This window comes from Danaus plexippus, chromosome 7 (genome assembly GCF_018135715.1).
Source record: "Danaus plexippus chromosome 7, MEX_DaPlex, whole genome shotgun sequence".
NCBI classification, from domain to species: Eukaryota; Metazoa; Arthropoda; class Insecta; order Lepidoptera; family Nymphalidae; genus Danaus; species Danaus plexippus.
In genome coordinates, this window is record NC_083541.1 from 3754480 (window position 1) to 3778630 (window position 24151).

At 33.6% G+C, this 24151-nt stretch overlaps 4 protein-coding genes across 8 annotated transcripts; 2 read left to right on the forward strand and 2 right to left on the reverse strand.

Annotated features, from left to right (window-relative positions):
• Window positions 1-8: 8 nt before the first annotated feature.
• Window positions 9-1821, reverse strand: LOC116770571 (NEDD8-activating enzyme E1 regulatory subunit). Its single transcript, XM_032662107.2, has one exon. The coding sequence runs from the start codon at window positions 1649-1651 to the stop codon at window positions 47-49; it is 1605 nt and encodes a 534-aa protein (XP_032517998.1). The 5' UTR covers window positions 1652-1821; the 3' UTR covers window positions 9-46.
• Window positions 1822-2084: 263 nt separating this feature from the next.
• On the forward strand, window positions 2085-5831 carry LOC116770743 (transmembrane protein 185A). Of its 2 annotated transcripts, none has more exons than XM_032662341.2 (7): window positions 2085-2328; window positions 2406-2582; window positions 2791-2998; window positions 3777-3912; window positions 4319-4449; window positions 4627-4750; window positions 5097-5831. In XM_032662341.2, the coding sequence occupies exons 1-7, from the start codon at window positions 2279-2281 to the stop codon at window positions 5327-5329; spliced, it is 1059 nt and encodes a 352-aa protein (XP_032518232.1). In that variant the 5' UTR covers window positions 2085-2278; the 3' UTR covers window positions 5330-5831. The 2 variants fall into 2 exon arrangements, with proteins under 2 accessions (XP_032518232.1, XP_032518233.1); XM_032662342.2 differs by having other exon boundaries at window positions 2090-2328; window positions 3777-3906.
• A 2046-nt stretch (window positions 5832-7877) lies between these two features.
• LOC116770885 (uncharacterized) lies at window positions 7878-12931 on the forward strand. Its single transcript, XM_061521051.1, has 18 exons — window positions 7878-8167; window positions 8244-8485; window positions 8562-8694; window positions 8760-8890; window positions 8965-9212; window positions 9286-9402; window positions 9521-9650; window positions 9718-9776; window positions 9850-9940; window positions 10015-10087; window positions 10164-10311; window positions 10753-10920; window positions 11067-11156; window positions 11227-11373; window positions 11612-11729; window positions 12155-12271; window positions 12518-12615; window positions 12781-12931. Exons 1-18 carry the CDS (start codon window positions 7955-7957, stop codon window positions 12909-12911), a joined length of 2454 nt encoding a protein of 817 aa, XP_061377035.1. The 5' UTR covers window positions 7878-7954; the 3' UTR covers window positions 12912-12931.
• A 548-nt stretch (window positions 12932-13479) lies between these two features.
• Window positions 13480-23697, reverse strand: LOC116770537 (ribonuclease 3). Of its 4 annotated transcripts, none has more exons than XM_032662053.2 (19): window positions 22427-23697; window positions 22272-22353; window positions 21948-22155; window positions 21741-21876; window positions 21017-21172; window positions 20229-20449; window positions 20022-20149; window positions 19728-19857; window positions 19211-19370; window positions 18870-19077; window positions 18281-18521; window positions 17851-18071; window positions 17315-17446; window positions 16831-17002; window positions 16215-16396; window positions 15607-15771; window positions 14898-15058; window positions 14266-14411; window positions 13480-14088 (listed from the first exon to the last, which is right to left on the reverse strand). In XM_032662053.2, exons 1-19 carry the CDS (start codon window positions 23479-23481, stop codon window positions 13682-13684), a joined length of 4311 nt encoding a protein of 1436 aa, XP_032517944.2. In that variant the 5' UTR covers window positions 23482-23697; the 3' UTR covers window positions 13480-13681. The 4 variants fall into 4 exon arrangements, with proteins under 4 accessions (XP_032517944.2, XP_061376897.1, XP_032517942.2 ...); XM_061520913.1 differs by having other exon boundaries at window positions 21741-21873; window positions 22260-22353; XM_032662051.2 differs by having other exon boundaries at window positions 22260-22353.
• Window positions 23698-24151: the final 454 nt, after the last annotated feature.

Genomic DNA, 24151 nt, shown 5'->3' on the forward strand with positions numbered 1-24151 from the left:
AAAAAATGTTACCCTCAATTTTTTTTATTGATCTTTAATGACATTTCTAAAATGTAAATGTGGCTGAGTTTGTAGAGGCTCCATCATAAATAAATGTATTATTAACAGGTTTATACTGCTTTGTTACAATTTTGATTGCTTCATGGGCTATGCAACCCCCTAGGAAGGCTGAGACACTGTGAATTTCAGCTCCACCATATCTACACATTTCATGAATATGGTCGTCTTTAGGGAATGGTGAACATGATATATCACTTAATAGTTTGGAGACACAGGTTTTTAATTTAGATATATCGGCTTCTGGTTCCCATTCACCTGGTGCTCTGCAATGCTCAGATCTGAACATGTCCACTGCCCGTAATAGTATATAATGTACCATCATGACATCTGGTTCCTCTAAATAACCTGCTATGTATGAAGCCACAGTTCCCATTTGATACTCAGATGATATATTAGTGCCTCTTATCAAATGCAGATCATACGCATGTCTACAAAATAGTTTTACTTCAGCATCACTTATACTATCACAATGTAATTGTGCCACTATTTCTTGAACTTTACGGTAAACTATCTCGGCTTCAATAGCAGCTTGAGTTCTGTACATACTTTGAAGTTTCACATAATGTTCTGTAGAAGCCGTCATATCTGGTAATACACCTCGGAGGGGTAACTTTCCTTTTCCTTCTGCTTCAATGAATGCTCTCAAAGCAGAACACATGATCCAAAATGATGAGCTGTCTTTTGTTAAGTTTGTTGCTGAACTACTGTATATTAGTTCCTTAATATTTACGGGCAGAAATGTTGGGACCAATGCAGTATTGACGGCTCTTAAGGCTTCTTCAAAGTTTTCCTCTTCAATAGGTATACTATTCTCATCCTTCCTAATAAAACCTCTGATAATATCTTTAATTTCATTTTTCTCCTTCCTACTGATCGGCCACTTGTTTTCATTTGTAACTTGCCATTTCTGGATTGCTTTATATAGAATAACAATCCAAGGAACATGTCCATGATCCTTTAAATCAAGATCATCTATATTAAATGCATTCAAATATTCAGCCAATGTAGGAAATGGGACATCTAAACGTAAATCAATCTGTTCATTTTCAGGATGAACTTCTATGATTGGGTGCTCATTAATCTGTATTCTAAAAGAACCCAAAAATCCTACAGATCTGCATAATATAAAAGGAACCTTAATGTCCCATAAATGATTTGCTAAATCCTGTGTAGTTTTCTCACCTAGAGATGTTGCAATAACTACACTAAAAGATTTAAAAAAATCTGGGTTGTCTTGCAGAATCTGTTCAGGAGGCTCTTGTACTGCATGACCTTGAACAGACGAATTTAATTCTAATAATAGTCGTAGCGTTTCTGCTCCTCTATTAAGCCCTTGGCTTATATTTTCTAAGAAAAAGTTACATCCAATATCTTCATCACTAACGATATTATGATCAACAAGAGTAATTGCTCCAACTCCAGGAAGAACTATTGACTTCAATATTTCAGTACCAAGTGCTGTAGCATTTATGAGACAAATATGACCCTTTTCAAGAGCTTTTTGACCGTGATCTCCCCAAAGCCTCAGTTGCCGGTCGTACTGTTTGTTCTTTTCACTTTGTTCCGGCGATTTAGGAGAGGGAGAGGCCATTGTAGTATGTAGATGTTATAAAAATAGCTTAAAGCTAAATATATAATCAGTTTATTGAATTTCTGATTCTAAAAGGGGACGATTTTCAAATATCTCACTACTATTAGTATTTGATATCCAGTGAGCGTATTTTGATTTTTGTCATTCGACTTTGAGTTAAGTATGACGGATGACAGTTTGTTTTTGCATAACATAAGTAGAGTTTAGCAAGTGAAATCGATTTTACACATATAAAATCACCGTAGTTTCATTTTAAAGAATATATAGAAAAAACTAAAGCTTCAAAAATAAATTTGTACTATTAAAAATTTCCTAGGATTTTATCCTTTGTATTAATATAAAGCTATATTCTTAGAAGTCATAAATTTTTTAGTCTATTATACCTTATTCATAGAATATAATGATAGGTCATCTTAATACTATAATAGAGAACTCTTTTTTTAAACTAAATATAGGTAATTTATTTAAGCTATGTATTAAGTACCTATATATTGAAAAATTTGTATACTATATACAATTGCATGACAAGCTACTGTTTTTGTTAGAATTTTTGTAAAGAAGCCTTACTTCAGTTCTAAGTCCAAAGGAAAAGTGCAATGACAATAGTTTTTATATACAATAAGGTGAATGTGTTTGGAAATGAATTTACAGACCCTATTTCAAGATTTTAATCCGAGGTAATTTTACTGTAACCCTTAAACCGTGGAGGATTTTCATTCGATATATATTAAAACCTTGTTCTTACAATCTACAGCAAATTCGTCGTTCACACTTGTTTACTGATATTCACCGCTCTTTTGGCCTTAAAGTTAGATAACACTATATCATGGTCCTACTGGGCAGTATTCACACCAATATGGATATGGAAATTCCTTGTTGTACTTGGTGCTACAGTAGGTACATATGTGTGGTGGCAGTACCCTCATTTCAGGTATGTAATTACTTATATTATTCATTGAAATGACCTTACAAATAAAATGACCTACATCAAGACTTTTAGATATAAATTAGCTTTGTAGGCTTACATTCATTATACATAAGTTCTATAATGTTTATGCTTGTATATTTTACTCTAAATATAGAATTCAGTAACAAACATCTGTATACATATATGTAAATCACAAAATATTTATTCACAGATTGGAAGGTGAGGCATATATTCACTACAAGGCCATGTTAATAAGTCTTGCAATACATTTGATATTGCTCATGTTTGAACTTCTTGTATGTGACCAGTTGACAACTAATAGACATGTTTGGATATTGGTGTTCATACCGCTCATATTCATTAGCATAGTCTCAATAGCTATCTGTATATGGTGTGTTAAACACGATAGGAGTTATGAGGTAAGACTAAACCAACTGACTGATGAAATATATATTTAAAATTTTTATTCCTCCTCCTCCTTATATGATTCCCTATAAATTATATTATTTTAATGTGAAACATTAAAATGCAAATGTTGAAACCTAAAGATCACATTTATTATTGATACAGCCATTTATTTTTAGTTAAAATTATATACCACTTAATTTAAAGTATCTGTTAAGGCGACACTACATTCTTATTCAATTTAAATGTTGTCAGTTGTAAAAATAAAATTTACCTGCTGAAGCTAAACATTCAAACAATAAACAACCTTAACACATAGTATTTCTAACTCAAAAGGAACCAGTTCATTATTAAATTCAATAGATTGTCATTGTATTGTAGATGAAGATATAGTATAAGTAAACCTATATTAAGGCCTGTTTTAATCACAAATTCAATATTAATATCAATAGTAGTAAATGATTTTATATACGTAACTATTCTTGCCATTGCGTTTACAAATCTAAAATTTAAAGTTTCTATGGAATTTATTATGTATTTGGGTTTCAATGAGCTGAAGAGTCACAGAACATTTTATCTTCCCCCACTAATGGTACAGAAGTTATACAATGGAGGATTGAAATTTAATGCATACTATTAATAAATATAATATTGATTTCAAACAATTTTTTTCAAACAAGTTTCATTGCTATGAAATTCATACATATCATAGAGCCAACAAAAATTTAATTTTGCAACAAAAATATATATTTTTTTAATTAATTATTATTATATTTATATATTTTTTTGTAGTTGGAGTTGTTCTGTGCTGTTAATATACTTCAATTTATATTCTTGGCATTAAGATTGGATCATTTTATCAACTGGTCGTGGGAGGTTGTGTTTGTGCCTATGTGGATATTAATGTGTCTCAGCCTAGTAGGTGAGTGTATGTATGTTTTTATGTTTTAATAGACTGTTATACACAAGTTTTATATCTTTATATATAAAAGTAAGTCGTGTTAGTAACACTATTTATAACTCAAGTATGGCTTTGGCTGAAATTTTGAGGAGAGATAGATTAGAACCAGGAAAGCGACATGGGATACTTTTCATCCGATTGAAAGGGAAAAAAAGGTTGATAGAATTCAAAATCTTCTTATATACTGCCTTTCAGTAGGAATAGATGTGCCAGGTCCCCTATACATTTTAAATCTAAAAGTTGCAGACAAAATTGCAGGCAAAAACTAGTATATATATATTATACTAATTATATTAATTTCTATGATATAATTTTAATATCTCTGTTCATATGTCATTGTGTATAATATAGTAAGAGATTTGTTTTCCTTCAGGGGTCCTATACAGCATAATGTTTGCTGGTATTCTGCTACGAACACCCGAAGTAAATGTTCAACAAAGGAGGACTAGTTTCAATTCAGCACTCGCGTACACTTTCACAGTTATACCGATATTGGTGTTTCAGGTAATTGTAGAATTTATATATATATATATATATATATATATATATATATATATATGTAAACTGTAGTATAAAATATATATATATATATATATATATGTTTTGTGTAATGGTTGTATATTATATATAATTTAATATATGGAAAAGGCTAATATCAATTATAATTCATTATTATTTCAGGTGCTGTTGACAAATAAACTAGATGAATGGTTGTCCTTATCATATATTGTAGTTGTTAGCCCACTGTTTGTTACATTTGCTACACTTATTATAATGTCGTTTAGCTCCAAGGGGGGAAATAAATGTAAGTAAAATATAAATATATATTGATGGAATGTGTTACTGGATATAAGTATCCAGAAATTAGTTTGATTATTTTGTCCATATAAAACTTAGTTAAACTGATGTTTAAAATTTTTGTTGGACTATTTTTTGTATCAATTGTAAGAGTATCAAATATATATATAAATATATATAAGCTATAATGTTTAAACATAGATTTAAGAATTATTTTAAAGTAGCAACTACCTAGTTCTTTGATATCTTCTTGGAATACACGTTCAATAACGTAATATTCTCTCTAATTTTTAACTTCTTTACTTACTTGATCTATAATATGTATAAAAAAAATATTACGCATCTATTTCCAGGGTGGTTCGGTATACGTAAGGATTTCTGTCAATTCTTACTATCAGTGTTCCCGTTGCTGCAAGAATACGCGAACATAGCTTACAACAACAACGTGAACAGGCAGACTAACGAACAGACCTCGGAATATAGAGACGATGATAATATTAGTAAAGACAAGAAACAGAAAAACCAAAAGAAAAACGAAGCTTTGAAACCAATTGTGCCTATCACAAGTATAGACGTGCCGGATTGATGATGTGTTCATGTTACTAGTGAGCTTGCGATGAGCAATATTGTTGAACATTATGCCTCGGGCGTGTGCTGCGAGCTGTTGAGGGATTTGTATTCAGCATGCCCCATACAAGTTCGCGTTTAGCGTTTCCCATACAGTAATGTAGTTTAGTTATATAATTTGCGAAGATTTATCATTGAAACGCAGTTAATGCTCCGTTATCAGTGTGATGTTAACTCGGGATCAGAATACAGTACCTTATAATGAGTTCCAATAGTCACATTACTTGCGGAGTGTTTAAAGTTACTCGTAAACCCACGTTGATGCTGTCAGTGAGATTTATCTATGAAAAACTGTTAAAGCTGCGTTGTTAGTGTCTTAACGATAGAGTTGTATAACGCTATATAAATATCTTGTTACTGTCACAAGAATATTTTTCACTAGTACAAAATGTGCAAAGATGTATGTATGTGTGTATCTACCTGTATATATTGTATTTTAGGGAAGTTCTGTTATTAAATAAGACAGGTGGATTTGGGTTTTAACGTAGTTTAATAAAATCTTGGTGCTAGAGTAGTATTCGTTTTATATTTTGCTCGTGATTATTTGAAATGATATGACATACATGTATCTTATCAAGTAAGCACTGTTTGCGATGGTTTAAAAATACATAGTTTCGAAAAAAAATATTATATTTTAACTAATATGCATAAATTTTTGTGATTCTGTTTAATTTTAACATTATTTTTAATTTTATTTTCTAAGCTTTTTTTTATTTCGTTTTAATTATATTTTTATGGCACACCGATAGAAGGTTAAATGTAAGAAATGAAACGACGCTGTCACAAAATCAATTTGCTACATTTTTTTCATATTATTGATGATAAAATTTAAAAATATTAAATATTAAAAATCAATGCATTAACTTGTACAAGTTGTAATTCATCTCATAAACCATCTATCTCATTACCAAAGCCTGCTTTGGTAATGAGATAGATGGTTTGATTTATGTATTTTTGTTGTGATGATTTATGTATTTTTGTTGTGATGCTAATACAATTTTTATTAAATTTTAATGTTATTTTAAGTAATTATATTTTTTTGGCAGTAAAAAGAAAATCAGTGAGGTTAATTTTTTTTTCCAACAAATATTTACATGGCATGGTGTTAGTTGAATTATATGTTATTTTTATTTCTTATATCGACTCACATTTAGATGTTTTCCGTCCATTATTAAAAAAAAATATATATACATACATATATATTATTTTAACTCAGTAATGAGAAAAATATATTAATTTCGGTTGTTTAATATTACAGGAGCGTATTTTTAGTTCAACTGAAACTATTACGTGAATGTATGCTACTGTAACGGCTAACCGAATGTCAGACGTTTGAGATACGTTTCAAGATGTCGTGAGGAAGCGCAATAAATAATCTATGCGGCATTCGTGATTGTAATATTTCATACGGACGAATGTATCAAAAGTAATATCTTTGTATTGCTACATAATGATATAAGTATATTTTTTATATATACATATATTTTTTATCTGTAGATTTTTTTCTTTTTTTTTTTTATCCTCAGTGATTTATTAAATGTACTGTAAATTTACGGCTTTGTCAGTATTTATAACCGAATATATCGTCACGCAAATATTTCTATAGATATCAGTATATGTGAATAACAGCTTTGTCGGGTGCCTCTGTGACAGTTTTGTACAAACAGGACACGGTACAGTCAGCGTACAAAGTAGCGATGCAAAAGGATTTTATTTTACAGATGTTTTTGTCGATAACACATGTTGTTCACTGTACTCTTGTGTTTTTTTCATAAAAATTAGTAGACCTAGGAACCGAGTAATGGTTTGTAGCTGTGGATAAGTGTACATATAGTGATTATATCAATGAATTGTTTACTGTGATACACTTTATCTTCCTAACGCCGCTTCGCAGTTGTGTGGATCGTTAGCATATTATTTTGTTGAATAGTATCATTTATTTATTGTTCTTAAATAAATTGTTTCTTGTACAATCTGACTATTATTATTTTTTTTTTTAATCATCCCGTCTTCACGTAATTTTGAATATATTTGACGTAATTTCTGTGCTGTTAATCTTGATTGGGGAACTATTAATTTTTTAACTGGATTAAAATTTTCCTAGAAGTAAAAAAATATTTAGACTAGTCTGTCACAAATATAACAAGGGCACCTAAATTGTGCAAAGAATCATCACCATAGAAGTACGTCACGGGTTATTTTTTTTAGAGTACTATATACTCTTAGAAAGTACCATTGTTGTTATGACTTCGTTTTACATCGGATTTGTAATATACCTAGCAAAAATTTCATACTAAGTAAAAGATTGCCGTGTCTAAATCATCAAATTAGTCAAAATTACCGTGTACTGTAGAAGGTCGAGGTTGAACAACCATAAAACTTTAACGATAGCAATTCTGACTTGTCCTACAAGAGCATAGACGCTAATGTTAAAGTTAGCTGGTAGCTGGTACCGATATCTCCACACATCGATTTATTTGCACCGAATACTACAACACCACAGTCCTCATAATGACTTCGAGTAGCTAGTAGTGTCACAGAAAAAAATATTTTTTATATATTTTTAAATATCAATGTATTTATTATGACTTCATCGAAAATATCTAACAAGAAATGGATAAGCGAAGAGACTGCGGACGAAGAGGAGCTGTTCAGGCATTCGAAAGAAATGGAAATCGTTTGTTATGCTATGACAAAAGTCATCTTAGAAGCTGATAATAAATGGAAGGGATATATTGGAAATAATGATCACTCCCTGACCAATCGTAGATATATTATGGAACTTGTCAGCATACAGGTAGATATAAACTTTGAGTGTCTAAATAATTTACTATGTTGTGTTTCTTAATTATTTAACCAGTCAAATTTTGCAGGTTTTAGATCAAATCATAGAATATCTAAATAAACTAGTTAAATCATTTTACAAACTAAATCCTAAGTTGGCTAGGTTAAAAAAAGACAATACCTTTATGATAAGTAAACATGATAATACTTTCGACATGTTATGCAGCAGACGATTTATTTTGCTGCAATCAATTCATAGCTTGATTATGACAATATTATCAACGTGTCTCCATAGAGAGGATACAAGGAAAATGATTGAATCTTGTTTAAGGTGAGAGCGGCTCTTAAAAGATTTTTTTTTTAACTTAATGTATTAGTTACCCTAATTTATACGTTTATTTTTCCAGCTTAGTTGATATCTATAATAATCTTATCGGTTTAAGTTATAAAAAATTCACAGCCAAGTTCAATATATGCAGTAACACATTTCCCAACACTATTAGCGAAACTAAAGCACTAACGCTAACAAAAATAGTCCAGGTATGTAGATTGTTAATTTTATTTGCTATAAAGCTATCATTTGAATAACGAACTTTGGGATTTAGGTTTTGGTGAAGAGTCGAACAGAAATTAATTGCCAGCGACTAATAAACTGCTTCATTTTAATGTATAAACCAGAACACCATGATGACATCCATTCTAGTTCCAGCAGTGCTGAAAGTTTAGAAATATACCAGTATGTACTTTTGTAAAACTATTTGACTAAATAACCACACTGAAAGTTACAAGTTACATACAATTCAATTTCAGTACTTTAACAAAACACATTACACCACCTAACTCTTCTTCGTCGCGTCGTCTCAGTTTAGCTAAACGTCGTCAGGCTTTCATTGAAAACAAGAAAGCTAAAATGAAGCAAGCACAGAGCCTTGTAGAACCGAAGAACGGACACAAAAAAATTGCCGAAATATTGAACCCTCAGAATTCCGACGCGGACGTGCCTTATACATCTCTTTTGACAAATGAATGTGTGTTGGATAACGTTTATAATAATGATGGTAATTTACTAAAATTAATTACTGGAATATCAAATTAAATAGATGTCAGTGATGGTTAAAATTTATCTTTCAGAAAATGTTAACAGTATTCTGCAAAGTGAAGAAATTTATATTGAAATACTTTTGGACACCGTTGCAAATACGTCTCCATTATTATTGGGACCAAAAGGTGTCAAGAAACTTAGATCTGGTATGCAATAAAAAAAAACAAAGTTATAAGTTTTAAAAATACACCTCTTAAAGGATTGTGTATGTTTTTAGATACGCCTTTAATAATTAATTAATATATACATATTTTTATTGTACAGGTAGAGTACAAGTAAGTAAAAAGGCTGCTCAAAAAGTTACGAATTATTATCAAAATCTGTTATGGGGCGACGTTGGCAGTTGTCTTGAGCATATCGTGTTATGGTGGTCTTCCTTTCCTTTGGCTACAAGGTAGTGTTTTAGATAGCATTAATTGAGATGTTGTGAGCACAATAAATTATGTTAATTTTTTTCCTAGATCACCGAACACAAGCCAAAATCTTCGAATGTGGTTATTTGCTACCTTCAACGACACCAGTGAGTAAAAATTAACATTTTTTATTAATTGCAAGACAATTAAACTATTTTCTTATTTATGTTCGTGTTATAGATACTCCGGAATTAATATTATCATCTCTAAGAATATTAGCAGACGCGTTAGGATGTCACGTGACTTTGACTTCTTGGGATAAGCATTTTGGGTACAGTGTACTTTTTACAAATGTAGTATTTTTTTTTAAGTATCAAATTCATTTATCTTTCAATTTTTACACAGCGCTACGTTAACTACTAATCTTAATCCTACATCGCTACAAGACAAGCCAAATCTTTCAGTTTACGTTACTGAAGTAAGTAATTAATTTTCATTCAAAAGTAAAAAAAGAACGAGTATATCACACGTTTTAAGTCGTTATTATTTTTTAGACGACCGTGTCAGGCGCTAATTTCGCTATAATGCTCCAAGAATTAGTGACTCTTAATAATCACTGCGAAGTCACGTGGGATTATATTTTGGGCGCGCCTCTAGAAGATTTACCAATTGTCGAACAAATACCAATTTTGCACAGGCTGGGTCAGTATAAAACAGATGTTGACATTTATTTGACTGTAGTTCCAGACCAGGAGTTTCCAAAGTTATTTTGGCGACCTCATATTTTCAGCTTCTCAAAAATCTCTAACTTATCCTACCTAAATGAAATTAGAAATCACCTCCCAGGTTTCTACATATTGCCCTCATTTTTTATTCGTCTCTTATCGCCCCCCCTTTAGGCCCGCAGTGTACATGAACGGGCCCTATCGCCCACTTTGGGAAAGGCTGTTCTAAATTCTAGAGTAACTATTGCAAACGAATCATTAATCAATATTACGCATCGCTTTTAAAACATTATTTTGTCCTATTTGAGATATATAAGTTTATTAGTTACATCTAGAAACTAAAATTACGATCGCAATTCTTATTTGTTATTTTTTTAATGTTAAGTCACGCAGGTTATAATATGAATGTAACAATTAGATCACTCAATTCACACTTATCGGCTGTGGTGTATGAGGGAGACCCGTCGGCTCTCCAATTCCTGGCTGATGAATGACTTCGTGCGAGTCGCCCACAACGACATGCGGACGTGTCTAGAACAACTGGTCAACTTGAGATTCGCAGATCACACGGAAACTATCGAGGCCGGTGTGTTATTAAGTATAACGTTTATAATAATTAAATCATGTAATGTTTAAAATTTCTCTTCATTTATAGATACTTATCTGTTTTTCCTTTCATTGTCTTGTTATATGTAGTTAACTGTGTTTTAAAGATTCCTAATGTTGTGCCAGGTAAGATTGGAGTTCACGAGAACGTGTGCGCTAAAATGAGAGAAAAGCTCGTTTCGGAAGTGAAAGTTAATATACAGAAGTTAAAGGCAGGTTCATAGAGGATTAAAAGGCATTTTGATTTAAATTTAAGTTAATTTAATTTAAGCATATTTTTAGGAAGCCAATGACGAGGTAACTCTTGTATTGTCGTCTGTCTGCGCTACAATAAGTCTAGCCCACCTAACTATGATATTTCCGAGCAACGCCGAGTGGCGGAGGATAACTCAACCGGATACTGCTTATTCTATATACGTACACGAATTTTTAGGTATACGAATTTTATTTAAATTTACATTCAAAACGATTTTTTTGCACGAAAGGAAGAAAAGATTATTTTTTCTTCCTTTCAAAAAACATGAAAGGAAGAAAAAAGTCAAAATGGACGTTTAAACTTAATTGATTATGAGAAATTTTCATATCTGACTTCAGCTAAGATAAGGAAATAACTTGCATGTTTTAACCTACTAACAAAAACGACTAAAATGTTATAATAATTATGGTTTTAGATAAAATGTTGTTACCGGTTGTTAAGGCTACGCAGGATACGGCAATGCTTAATATGGTTCTACGATTAATGTGCGAGTCCTGGCTGCATCATATTTATGTAGCTAAAGTCAAATTTACGTGAGTTACTATGAAATATTTTCTTCACACTTGTTATTAGATCTAGAACTTTCGCGAGTTTTATTCATTTAAATGAAACTAATATTTTTCGGATTTAGTACGCGTGCTTTATTTTTGGTTAAAACTACATAGTCTCGACGTTTCGGTTACTATGCAGCAAACGTGATCAAGGGCTGACGAGATGTCGTCCCGTAATATATGAAATATTTTCTTCACACTTGATATTAGAGCTAAGACATTTAAATGAAACTAATATTTTACGATACGAGATCACGTCTGTCTCATGTCTGTGATCACGGTTGCTGCATAGTAACCGAAACGTCGGGACTATGTAGTTTTAAAAATAATAACATAACGCGTATTAATCCAAAAATTATTATTAAGTTAATGGACACATTTTCCAAAATTGTAATTATTATTTGTAGAAAAGAAGCCGCATCCCAACTATTAGTTGACTTTAACGAGGTTCGCATCTGGCTGAATGACTGCACACATCTTTCACCAGCTGCTAAAAAACATATGTTGCAAAATGAGGTCTTAAGGTACTTGTTATTAAATTCCATAATATACTCGGGAGATCTCTTTGAAAAGAATAAAATAAAATATTTATAGGTTTATTTTAAATATGCGAAACATGTTACATAAAGCCCTGGAAGTTGCTTTGAAAAAAAAATATGTTCATTACCTAATACTCTCTTTTCCCTTAAGTTATGGATAGGAAATACATAATAAGAAACATATCGAGATTGTGGAAGAAGTGTGAATGGTTGACTTGTGTGTTTTTATAGGCGATGTGAAGGTGTCGGAAGATTGTTGCTACATGCGCCTGGCGACTTGATATCCATGCAGGAATCCACAATGCAGTCTGCGAAGATTAAAAAAGACGGTATTCCGACCTAACTTATTATAACGCTCATTAGCATTACTTTTTGCGATATTTGAACCTAAATTAATACATAATTAAAACTTTCAAAAATAAATTTTATTATTTTAATGGAAACTTTTAGTTGCGCTACTTAAAACTAGATTAAACTTAATTTTTCTTCCATAGAAACAGACACTCCTGAACAGCTCATGCCGGCTGAGATGTACGTCCCCAACCAGAAGCAATGGCTGACACTCCGCGCCGGGAAGATAAAAGGCCCCATAGCCTTCACGTTGTGTTGCCTGGTGTTGTGTTGAATATATTATAATTCACTTAATTTTTTATTATTAAAAAACCTATTCAATTATTATCTACAAAAAAAAATATAATGTTAAGTACAACAGCAACCGCTGAATTTTTTATTGGTTTAAAAAAATTTTATCCTATAATTTAGCAATTTAATAAGAGCTCTTAAAGCCTTGGAAGTTAGAATAATGTTTGTAATTACGACGTATAGAATAAATTTGTAACAAACATATTTATTGTTCTGTGGGAAAAGTTGATTCTAGTTTTGACGCCGGGTTTTGTCTTTTTTTTCTATCTGGTATTGCCTTTATTTGTGTTTGAAATAAAAAAAATTACCGTACACGTGGACATACAATTTTTGAAACATGTATATATTAAGCTTAGTAGGGTGCAATTCAAATAAATACAGTCCAATGAAGAACTCAGCTGTGGTAACCTCGTTTTTGGACTAAACCGTCGCAATACTATTGAGAACAGGAATCCTGTTCTTTATCAATAGTTAATCGCTGACAACACAATAAGGGGAAATTATAAAAAAAATACTAAGAAGATAGTCAAGGAGGAAATAAGACGTCACTATTTGGACACCAAGTTTATTCTACTGGTAGGTATTAATGAAATGCATTTTATTTCAAGAGATCCGTTACCTAGAACCATTCATACTTGACACATCGAAAGCTTTACATATTTAATATGTTCGAACAGCGATAGGAAAGAATTTACACAAAGCACAAAAAAAAACACATATAGGAAATAATCTTAAAATAGGTTTCCGCTTATACTAATCGTCGTCGGAGTCCGATCTCTTGCACTTCTCCTTGAGCTTGTCGTATTCGTTTCGCCTGATCAGGTCCGCCTTCATCTTCTCCATGTCGCTCAGGAGACTGCTGACCTGAACGTTCTCTAGATTATCATTCGTCACTTCCGAGTCGCTGTCTAAACCGGAATCGTCATTTGAGTTTCTATCCTCCGGTATTTCCGTATCCGAGGCTTCATGGACGCTCTCGTCCGACTGCTCCTCCTCCAGCCCGCCGGGCTGGTACGCCTTGGGGACGACCTCCTCCATACGTTTCCTCTTAAGAACAGCCTCTATCTGCGTCTGATTCGCGCGGTCGTTGAATTTGTTCTTCTTTTTCCTCATGCTCTTCGCTATCACACGTTTTTGGTGGTCCAGTTGAGGGAATAATTCTGAAAATAATATTATAAAATCTATTAGATGTGTATTTTAATTATTAAAATTATCAATACACCAATTGCGAGTTGAAATCCTCGTCGGGTCCATACATTAATTCCAAGTATGAGCTCAATATTACTACAGTCACGGACACGGACAGCAGAAAAATAAATAATTTAATTGAAACTAACCCTGTGCTGAGTTCAGAGCTTCTTCAGCGGCATTCATTTCCGCCTCCTGTATAGAGTGTCCGCGGGCCGCGGCGAGGCGAGATCCGCGGAAATACACGCCCACGGTGTACACGCGAGTGTTCGTTGGGCCCAAACACTCTATCACCCTGTGATACACGTCATGTAATGTAACACTAGACAGTTATATAATGAAAACTATTTTTTATGATAAATAGGATAAAAATATCAATAGTGCAAGAAAGCATCGGAAATTATTAATTATTATCAATGTTTTTATTATGGCAACACCATATGAATTTGGCGAGTTCGAAACATATGTAATTATTTACGTTGCTTGTAGTTTCTTCATGTATTATATAAACCTTGAACTAATTAGTTGATTATTTAATTCGTGATAACATAGAAGAAGGTTTTTCTATAACTGTACGATGGTAGAGAATACCTCGTATTACTTACTTAGTTACTTCGAGTAAATTTTAAATATAGAACAGAGCACCAATTTTTTTTTGTTACGGAATTATTATTAATATTAACTAATAATAACACACACAATTATTTTTAAGTTTTCACTTTCGAAAATAGTCTTTATAGTTTCCAAATTATCGTAGGTTATATATAACGTATAACCATACTTATAGACAGGTATGTCAGGCTCCCCTCCCTCCACGGAGCGGAGTGTGAGACAGCACTGCTGCAGCTTGGACTTGGGGTCGTTCCAGTCCTGGTTCATGATGAACTCCTGGAGTCTCGGGAACAGGCACGCGTTACAGAACACCTGGCAGTACTCCAGGTTCTGGAACATTTCATACATTACTTCTGTATAATATACAGACACGAAACCTCTCAGCATTCCATGGATTCACCGTGCGGGCGCCGGGTCCATCGCGTTGCCGGGAGAGGAGCTTCAACAGTGCCTGGGACTCGCGACCCAGGTGTAGGTTTAAGGGGCCCCTAACTAACGCGCGTTAAACGCTCACCTCCACCGTCCGAGCTCCTCTCTCTACGTAACCAAAATCTTTACAGAATTTAGTTTACAGCATTCTAGATTCTATGTATATTTTGTTAGACTCTGTTAAATTTAAAATGTTTATAGCTTAAAAACAATTTGTATGATCTAGTAACAAACACATGTTCTTTATTAATAATATATAATTTACGTATAGCAACACCAACATTTCAAATTTCTCTAATAAATAATTTCTGTAATACCTATTTAACGAATACTTTGCAACCTGTTTAGGAAGACAAATATTTTTGATATGCATAAAAATATATTAACGAAATTGTATTAATTTATTAATTATTGTTTAAAATAGGCTCTATGGTTATGAGCTATATCACCTTATCAATGTACAAGGCCCCGAGGAACGCTTCCAGCAGGTCCGCCTTATGTTTCTTGGTGGTGGGTTTGGCCTTGGGGTTGTTGTAGATCGCGTATTCAGACATATTAAGGTCGTCACACACCATGGACTGAGTGCGGTTGTTGACGAGAGACGATCGGAGGAGCTGGGGAAGGCGTTACATAGCTGTTAATTAACGAACAGATAACCTCATTCATAAGTCATACATAAGACTATTGTCTTGAGATTTGACCCGGTTATTTAAACATTGTTTTTAACTCAACCGCGATCATCAGCGGACGGGGTGGAATTATAGAAATTTAAATTAAAAATCCGAAACCATAGACAATTTAAATGTGTATTAATAATGTTAGGCATCCGGTATTTCTCGCATCCGTTCCGTACACTATCATACTTTCACATATAATTTGAATACTTAAATTTCTTGCTTTATTTTTGTTTATATGACTTACTTTACTGGGATACCATTGTCATCCCATATACCGTCGAGCCGAACAGTTAATCACTGTCTACTCATTAAATTTAACTTAATAATGATACAAAATAAAAGTAGGGTAGTTTGAATATATGTATAGTATGTTCCCTCACCGACAGATGTCCCTCGTGATGATCAGGGAAGTACTTGTAGAGTCTCTCCGACACCACCAGCTGCAGCACGGTGTCTCCGAGGAACTCCAGCCTCTGGTTGGAGCCTAGCGTCAGGTGAGTGAAGCCCACGGACCGGTCCGTGAACGCGCGCGCCAAGAGACGGATGTGTTTGAATTGTACGCCTGCAAATAACTAACTTAATCAACTTGGAAAAGAGAGCTCATGAGTTTGGAGAATAGAATACATTTTTTTAAAAAGCTTTTAATAAGTTATTAGATTGATATTAAATTAAATGAGTGAATGAGTGTTGTAAAGAATTTTTTATATATGTATGTATTTAATTTGTCTCTGTGGGAAAAAATATTATTAATAGTGATGTTTAATAAAATTTTAAGACAAACCTCGAATATAATATTTGTATTTCAAAATAATTACCTATTTTGAATAAAAAACAGAAATTGATAATTTATTTAGAAATTTAACGCAAAATAATTGATTAAACTTAATATTATCACATGATTAATAAATATATAAAGATTTTAACAGAATATATTTCTCAAAAAATATAAAAAAACTCGCTATTAATAAGTTACAGTAATATAGTTCATCTTCATACCTATGGAGTCCTCAAACTTGGTCAACTTCTGTAGGAACTCGAAATCTTTGATATATTTCCTGTCCCCGAGCGGCTCTTGGTCTTGTAGCGGGTGAGGTCTCTCCTTACACCACACCTCCAACAGCTCCGGCTCATGATACCATAACGCCAGACCGAATACTCTATCCGTCACCTGTTACACAGAAAGACTCATATATATATATATATAAGATACTAACTAAATTATTAAAAAGTATAGTTGTCATAGAAACCTACAACTTTTATATAACAAATCAAACCTTAACCGGAGCAGACTTGTCTTAAAGAGTGTTAACCAACTATGATCTCAAACAACTTAAATTCAATTTACTAGGATACAATGCACAAATAGCGCGCGCAAATATTTCCCCGCGTAAAAGTGAACAAACTAAATATATGTATATAGGATATGTATACGATATTCGAAGGGTATTTGTAAATGACAATGAACCAGATAGTGTCATACCTCGATTCCCGCGTCAAGGAAAAGCGCTCCCATGAGAGCTTCGAAGCAGTTAGCCATCGCGTGTCTCATGACGACTTCGCGACACAAGTCTGACCCGTGGGCGTACAACATGTAGTGCTCCAAACCAATATTCTGTCAAAAAAGAATATAAATGTTAAAAAAATACTATTATAAAGTAAATGATAGGCAGTGTTCTGAGAGAAAAAAATATGGAGATATTAATCGCTTAGTCTAGGCTCATGGACTCATATAAGGTATACTACAGCCTGTGTGTTATATGGAGTTCAAGATACATTATAAGAAACTTTCATCAATATCCGATCAGTATGTTTCACGTAAAAGATCAACCACTATCCCCTCCCGGGGACGCTGTCAACGTCAATAACTCCACCAGCTACAGTCACGTAGACAAACAGTTATCGAAATATCCATGGATTCTTGTAAAATTCGGATTTGAATTGTAATCAACTTGAATAGTACATACATACATATATATATATATATATATATGTATGTATGTATGTACTTATATGTACCTTAGCCAGTTGAGCCAAGTGTTGGTTCTGTACTATGGAAGCCCTGTAGGTGGCGAGTCCGCCCTCGGCCAGTCCGGGGAACATTTTGAACAGGTGTATGGAAGATATGAACTCTACCACGGCGTCTCCGAGGAACTCGAGCCGCTCGTTGTGTTTGATCTCGGACTCGGTCTCGCTGTGCTTGCCGAACCTCGACATTATGTTGATGAGGGTCACGATGCCTGCAACATTATTAATTGTGTTAAAATAAACGAAAATATATTATATGATTCTGTCCCAAAAATGAGACGTTAATTTAGCTTAATATTAAATTCGGTGTATTTTGTTGGCTGTGTCTACAATAAGTATACAAAGTGATCCAGAAAGTGAGATTTTCATATTTGTAGTATATAAGAAATATCTAGGATAGTATATAGTATAAGGTAGGTACCCTTCTTTCTAGTATAGTGTATTCTTCTATCACCGTACTCCGGCTGTCTTATCCCGCAGTTCGTCAAACTGTTCCTAGCGTGGTCGGGATTTGTGCCAAAATTCTCCCTATACGAGGGGTGCGTCAGCGCCGTTTGCAGAAGCATTTTCTGTTTGAACGTGTAACCTATTTTCTTCTCCAGACTCTCCAGTGACTTATGGAAACGAAGATGTCTTACTAGTACCGGAATCAACATGGCGTGCTGTAAACCAAATTAACTATAGTTATAATTAAAAATATTATATATATATATGTATATATAATTACTCATTGGCTATGTTTTATTATATATAAAACTCGAAGCTCCAATACGTATGTTTGGAATAACATGGTTGATAAATGCATATTTTCTGATTTCTTATTAATCACGGCTTCCGTTCAGAATTTTGCAATTACCAAAATTTTACATATATAACTATTCATGGTACCAGTCAAATAATGCATAGGAACTGGATTTATAACCAATAGGCCTTTGTGGTAGGTATTTAGTAATTATAGGTACAATTTCTATGAGGGTATTCCTGATTTATTATAATATTTTATTCAGTACCTGTACAATATCACACATGAGTCCGGTTGTATGGAATCCTTCTGATGATATGGCCACTGTGACGTCTCTCTTCATCTTACTCTGAGTCCTCATCTCCTGTAACTTGGCCTCCTTGGCGATCAGCTTCTGACGTTCCTTGTACGAAGGTTTCGCCATATTTGCTATTAGATGACGATATTTCACGTAGAAACGCCATGCCTTTTGATATCTGAAATTTTAAACACACTAAGTATAACAGAATATAAACTCTAGCTTAGTCATTAATAAATTTTAAAAATAGAAGAGTATAGAGAAAGAAAAAACATGATTGCTTTCTCTTTCTCTCTCTCGCTTTCACTCACTCCGGGTTTCCAGCGTAGCTGAGCTGCGGCGGTCGTATACCAAAGTGCACGATCTCAGGGTAGTAGTTCCTGTGTGAGGGGTCACTGGCTGGTGGACTGCGATCCAGTTGATCCACGCGCACGGAACACGGCTTCTTACCAGGATACGTCACTATCATACCTGAAATTTAACAAAGGTGATAGGTATTTAGAGGTTTTTGGGATATTATGGGACATTGTTCTTGTCAAAATATTAGTATACTGTAAGATCTATTGAAATATTGTAGGATCAATTATTGAGCAAAAATTTTCTGATATTAGCTATGTACGGTGTTGTTAACTTTTGAACATGCCCCGTAAACATACAGTAACCTTATACTATCCTATCTGTTAAGGACGGTAGTGTTGTAACAAATAAAAAACCCCACGAGAATTTCGTAAAATTCAGGAACACATCTCAAAAATCACTATAAAACAATAGCTTACAGCAATAACATAATAGGGACATATGTAATCCTAATCAACTTCCACCACCAACCTTTGATCCTATCAACGAACTTCTGCCAGCTATAGTGCTCCATACTGTGGAAGTCATGCAACATATCAGGAGGTACCAGGAGACCGCTCTCGGATATCAAGTATTTGAGGACTTCACACATTGACAGCACCTGTAAAGATAATTACTATTAATAATTATACCGTACATAGAAGTACATGAATAAATAATATGGTAAATATTTAGTAGATCATTATTCCATATCATTCCTGTAATTGTAAAAGATATCTTTTCTCATTAATTATGTAGTAAACATGTTTTCTATTTTTCCCCCACCTCGCATCCACCTTCCGGCAGGTATCTGACGAACCGCGGCATGAAGTGGAATTGAGAACACGAATCTTCTGTGGCCTTGCCAAGGTCTAGGTCGACCAATTCCAATAATTCAGTGAACAGAAATTCCTCTAGAAGAAAATACGTACCGGTTACACACAATCAAAGTAAAATACATTTAGAACCGTAATTTTAATTAAAAATATTCACCAAACAGTTCCAATTCCTGTATTGTAAAGTTTTGAGGCGCCGGTTCTTCGACATACAGTATGGTGTATTCAATATTGAACCTTATCACCTTACATTTAGGTAGTTTAGCCAACTTGTAGTGGGAGAACATTGAGAAACCGGAAAATAGGAATTCGTGCTCATCATGACCGATGATTGTAGGTGCTTTAATGAGAAAGTTTGTTGGTGGCGACACTGTAATACTAAACAAAAATATTTATTGATAATTTTATTGAACATTACTCACGAACGTTGTTCAGCATGCGCGATGTATAAGAGATGTAGCTTCACAAAGAACAGTCCGTTTAAATAAATTAACTAAGGAAATATGGGAAATTCAATTCTTTTATCCATTACAAAGTATCTGGGAATTATAAACTTTAATATTGCCTGACATTAATCCTTGAATATAATATGAAAAAAACCCTAAACCCTTCTACGTGACCTACTCCTATTATAATCGTGAAAGTTTGCGAGCGCGCACGGATGTTCGGATGTTTGTTGCTCTTTTACATAAAATTTACTGAACAGATTTTGATGAAACTTTCCTGTAAAATTTATCCTTTACTCTCAATGTTCAGGAACACATCGTAAAAGTTATACGAAGTCACGCGACACAGACGACAGATGACGCTGACTGTTGGTTGACGTACATATTGAACTAATTACATATAATTATCACTTCTCTCTGAACACAATGTATAAGACAAGTCACAACGCGGACAAAGTCGCGGGCAATGAATAAGCAGGTTATGTGTATGACATCTCACCGGTAGTGAAACAGTTTCTCGATGTTACTTGCTGTCGGGACACATTTTTTGAACTTTTCTTCTTCGGCGTATACTCCGTGCCTGATCCCCTGTCTGCGAGCTCGGACGCTACAACGGCACAACGGACCACCGTTCATCTCACCGCTGTTGTTGAACCTGATGATAATATGACACGTAATAAACTGATATGTCGCGAAGATTAAGACTTCTGCATAGCCTTATAAGTATTACGTTAAAAACAAATCAATCAAGGTAAATAGTATCTGTTCTAGATATTCCACGTATTAAAATTGTACAAATCAGTTACGTTATAGTCGTAAGTGTGTGGAACCGTGATTACTTTTTGACCGTAATACACTAAATTAGTTTTCTTTTTGAAATTTCTTATTTACGTAATACTGGCACAGTTATTTTTAAAGACTCGTAAAGTACTTTTTTATGCCTAACTCTTAATGTACTATAGATATTTTTGAATTTATTTAACTAGTAATTTTTGGATGAAAAAAAAAACAATATTGCCTAAATTTACATACCGTGTGATGGAGTAATGGAATAAAATAAACTTTAGAGTGCTCATTACAGAATATAACTTGACCTTTTGTTTTGTTTATTTGAGTGCAAGTTTCACTATAATTCACAATATTGTATGAGTTTTACTGATACCATTAACAATTAACTCAAAAACTGCTAAAATTAATATTTTTAAATCAGTTAATGAACATACCATAATTCTGGGTGAAGTCTCCTTGGATGACTCTGTTTTCTTTGTAATTCCATCATTATAATATCGGTGTAACCCTGAAGACCGTCTTCATCGATACTTCCATCACTCTCTGAAGATGATGAACTAGCACCATCTGCTGAGAAACATCAGATAATGAACAAAAAGATAATACGACAAACGATAAAATAACATTTAAAGATACCTTACCTTTATGCTTGCATATCTTAGCCTTCAAAGGCTTCATAGGTGGTAGTTCATCGACCTCTGGTCTCGCATTCCTACCTCTTTCAATGAGCGTTTTGAAGAACGTTTCACATATCTTTTGTAATTTCGATGTTTGTTCTACTCCCACATTGTTCTCGCCAGGTTTGTAATACAATTCCGCGGGAGAGCTCCTATACCACATTTTAGGTGACTGTAAGTTATGCAAAATAATGAAACATATAGCTCTGCTGGTAAATTAAGAACAGTGTTTGGTTTTTGATGTCCATAAATACAAATGATTTGTTTAAAACTGACCGCACTACTCACTTCTTCGTCATCAGAATTATGCTCCTTTGACCACTGTTCCATTTTTTTTATCAAATCCTCAGAAGTCCTACAATAGTTCTTCCTAGAAGAAACATTTAGTTTTTGAAAATAAGTTCTAAAAAATTATATTATAGTAATAGGAAGACAAGACATACCTATAATCGTTGAGAATTTTTTCTCGATCCGTCAAAGGTTTTGAAGTTGTGCTTCTAGATCGAGGTGAGACTTCCCTGGTTCGACTACGTGAATGAGATTCACGGTAATAAGATCTAGACCTCCCATCTTGGCTGTCATATGCACGACTGTGACTTCTACGATCCCTATAACTTGGACTTTTGGATCGGTAATCTCTTTTCTTATAATCATATCTATGTCTGTCATCGGTATAGCGATTGTCTCTTTCTCGATGCCGAGACGGACTTCTGTCATAGTAGCTGTGACTATGGCTGGGACTCCTAGATCGTCTGTACCTCGGTCTGTCCCTTTCCCTACTTTCCCTGTCATAACTACGACTTGGCTCATTTTGATGTCTGGAACTGGATAGACTATCCCTTGATCTATTACTGTATGTCCTTTCACCAGTAACATCTCTTGGTTTTTTGTAATAGTCATCATGTGACACACTAGTACTTGGCCTATCATGTAATGTGCTAGTACTTGGTTTATCGTGACATGATGTGCTTGTACTTGGTTTATCATAATGAGATGTACTTGTACTTGGTTTATCATAATTTGACATACTAGTACTTGGTCTATCATAACGTGACACACTTGTACTTGGTTCACCATAACGTGACATGCTAGTGCTAGGTTTATCATAATGTGACACATTACTTCTTGCATTATTATAATTGCTAGTAGAAGGCTCTGAAGGTAAAGATTTGTTGTAACCAGTCCATCTATGTGGTTGTTGTCTTGGTTGGTGGTAATTTCTATCTTGATATGAATAGTTTGATGAACCATAATATTGTTGATTCAGACTGGCTGAGGCTTGTGTGTTATAAGAAGTATTTGAAGTTGATGGTGTGGGCATGCCATAATTAGACGGTCCTGGAGATGGTGGTGGAAGCATGCCTTGAAAGGATGGAAAGTAAGGTGGATGTTGGTTATATACTGGGACATGATTGCTGCCACTGGGGATTGACGCTCTTGGTGGAGGCAGACTAAAAGGAGGAGGTGGCACTGTAAAGTCTACTGGTGGAACAGACATTTCCCACTTTAATTAAGAAAACATCACGGTTCACATACTGATCTTTCTTTGGCTTTTAATTATTCGAGATTAACACGAACACTTACTTTTAATAATTACATTAGAGTTTGTTTTAATTTAGATCATTTTTACTTTTTTAAACTCACTATATTGTTTGGGATAATAAAATTATTAATATCCCGGTTGTTTAGAAAACAAATGTCAATTATAGTTAAAGTCCAGCTTATGACATTAAGAAAATGTCATTCATTTTTCAGGGGACATTAAGTGTCATAGGATGTTGCTCCGTACTGGGAAGGCAAGGAAGAAAGGCATAAATACAATGATTATTATGTTTGTCAGATTTTATAAAGCCAAATTTAAGAAGGATCAAAATTCTTTTAGGAAAACTCAAAAAATATAAAAAAAATTGTTTGTTTTAATAATCATAGAAACCATTTTCAACATTTTTTATTTTAAATTTTCTATCTACCAACATATTCTTTGTGGGACTATATATTGACCATCAAGTAAAATTCTATTTATTTACTATTTGGATACAGTAATTCACGCTCATATAAATAATGTTTCAATAATCACATCTTTTGTGTAATAAAAAACTTAAGAGCCAATACATTATTCTTAACCACTTGAATGTCCTTTGCAATAATTTATTTATATTATATATAAA

Coding starts and splice junctions, on each gene's coding strand:
- LOC116770571 (XM_032662107.2), bottom strand. CDS start 1,651: ATGGCCTCTCCCTCTCCTAAATCGCCGGAACAAAGTGAAAAGAACAAA.
- LOC116770743 (XM_032662341.2), top strand. CDS start 2,279: ATGTGTTTGGAAATGAATTTACAGACCCTATTTCAAGATTTTAATCCG. Junction 2,999..3,776: donor AACACGATAGGAGTTATGAG/GTAAGACTAAAC, acceptor ATTTTTTTGTAG/TTGGAGTTGTTCTGTGCTGT. Junction 4,751..5,096: donor CTCCAAGGGGGGAAATAAAT/GTAAGTAAAATA, acceptor ATCTATTTCCAG/GGTGGTTCGGTATACGTAAG.
- LOC116770885 (XM_061521051.1), top strand. CDS start 7,955: ATGACTTCATCGAAAATATCTAACAAGAAATGGATAAGCGAAGAGACT. Junction 8,891..8,964: donor GAAAGTTTAGAAATATACCA/GTATGTACTTTT, acceptor ATTCAATTTCAG/TACTTTAACAAAACACATTA. Junction 9,213..9,285: donor TAACGTTTATAATAATGATG/GTAATTTACTAA, acceptor TTTATCTTTCAG/AAAATGTTAACAGTATTCTG.
- LOC116770537 (XM_032662051.2), bottom strand. CDS start 23,481: ATGTCTGTTCCACCAGTAGACTTTACAGTGCCACCTCCTCCTTTTAGT. Junction 19,078..19,210: donor AGCTACGCTGGAAACCCGGA/GTGAGTGAAAGC, acceptor TTAAAATTTCAG/ATATCAAAAGGCATGGCGTT. Junction 18,072..18,280: donor ACACTATACTAGAAAGAAGG/GTACCTACCTTA, acceptor ATAATGTTGCAG/GCATCGTGACCCTCATCAAC.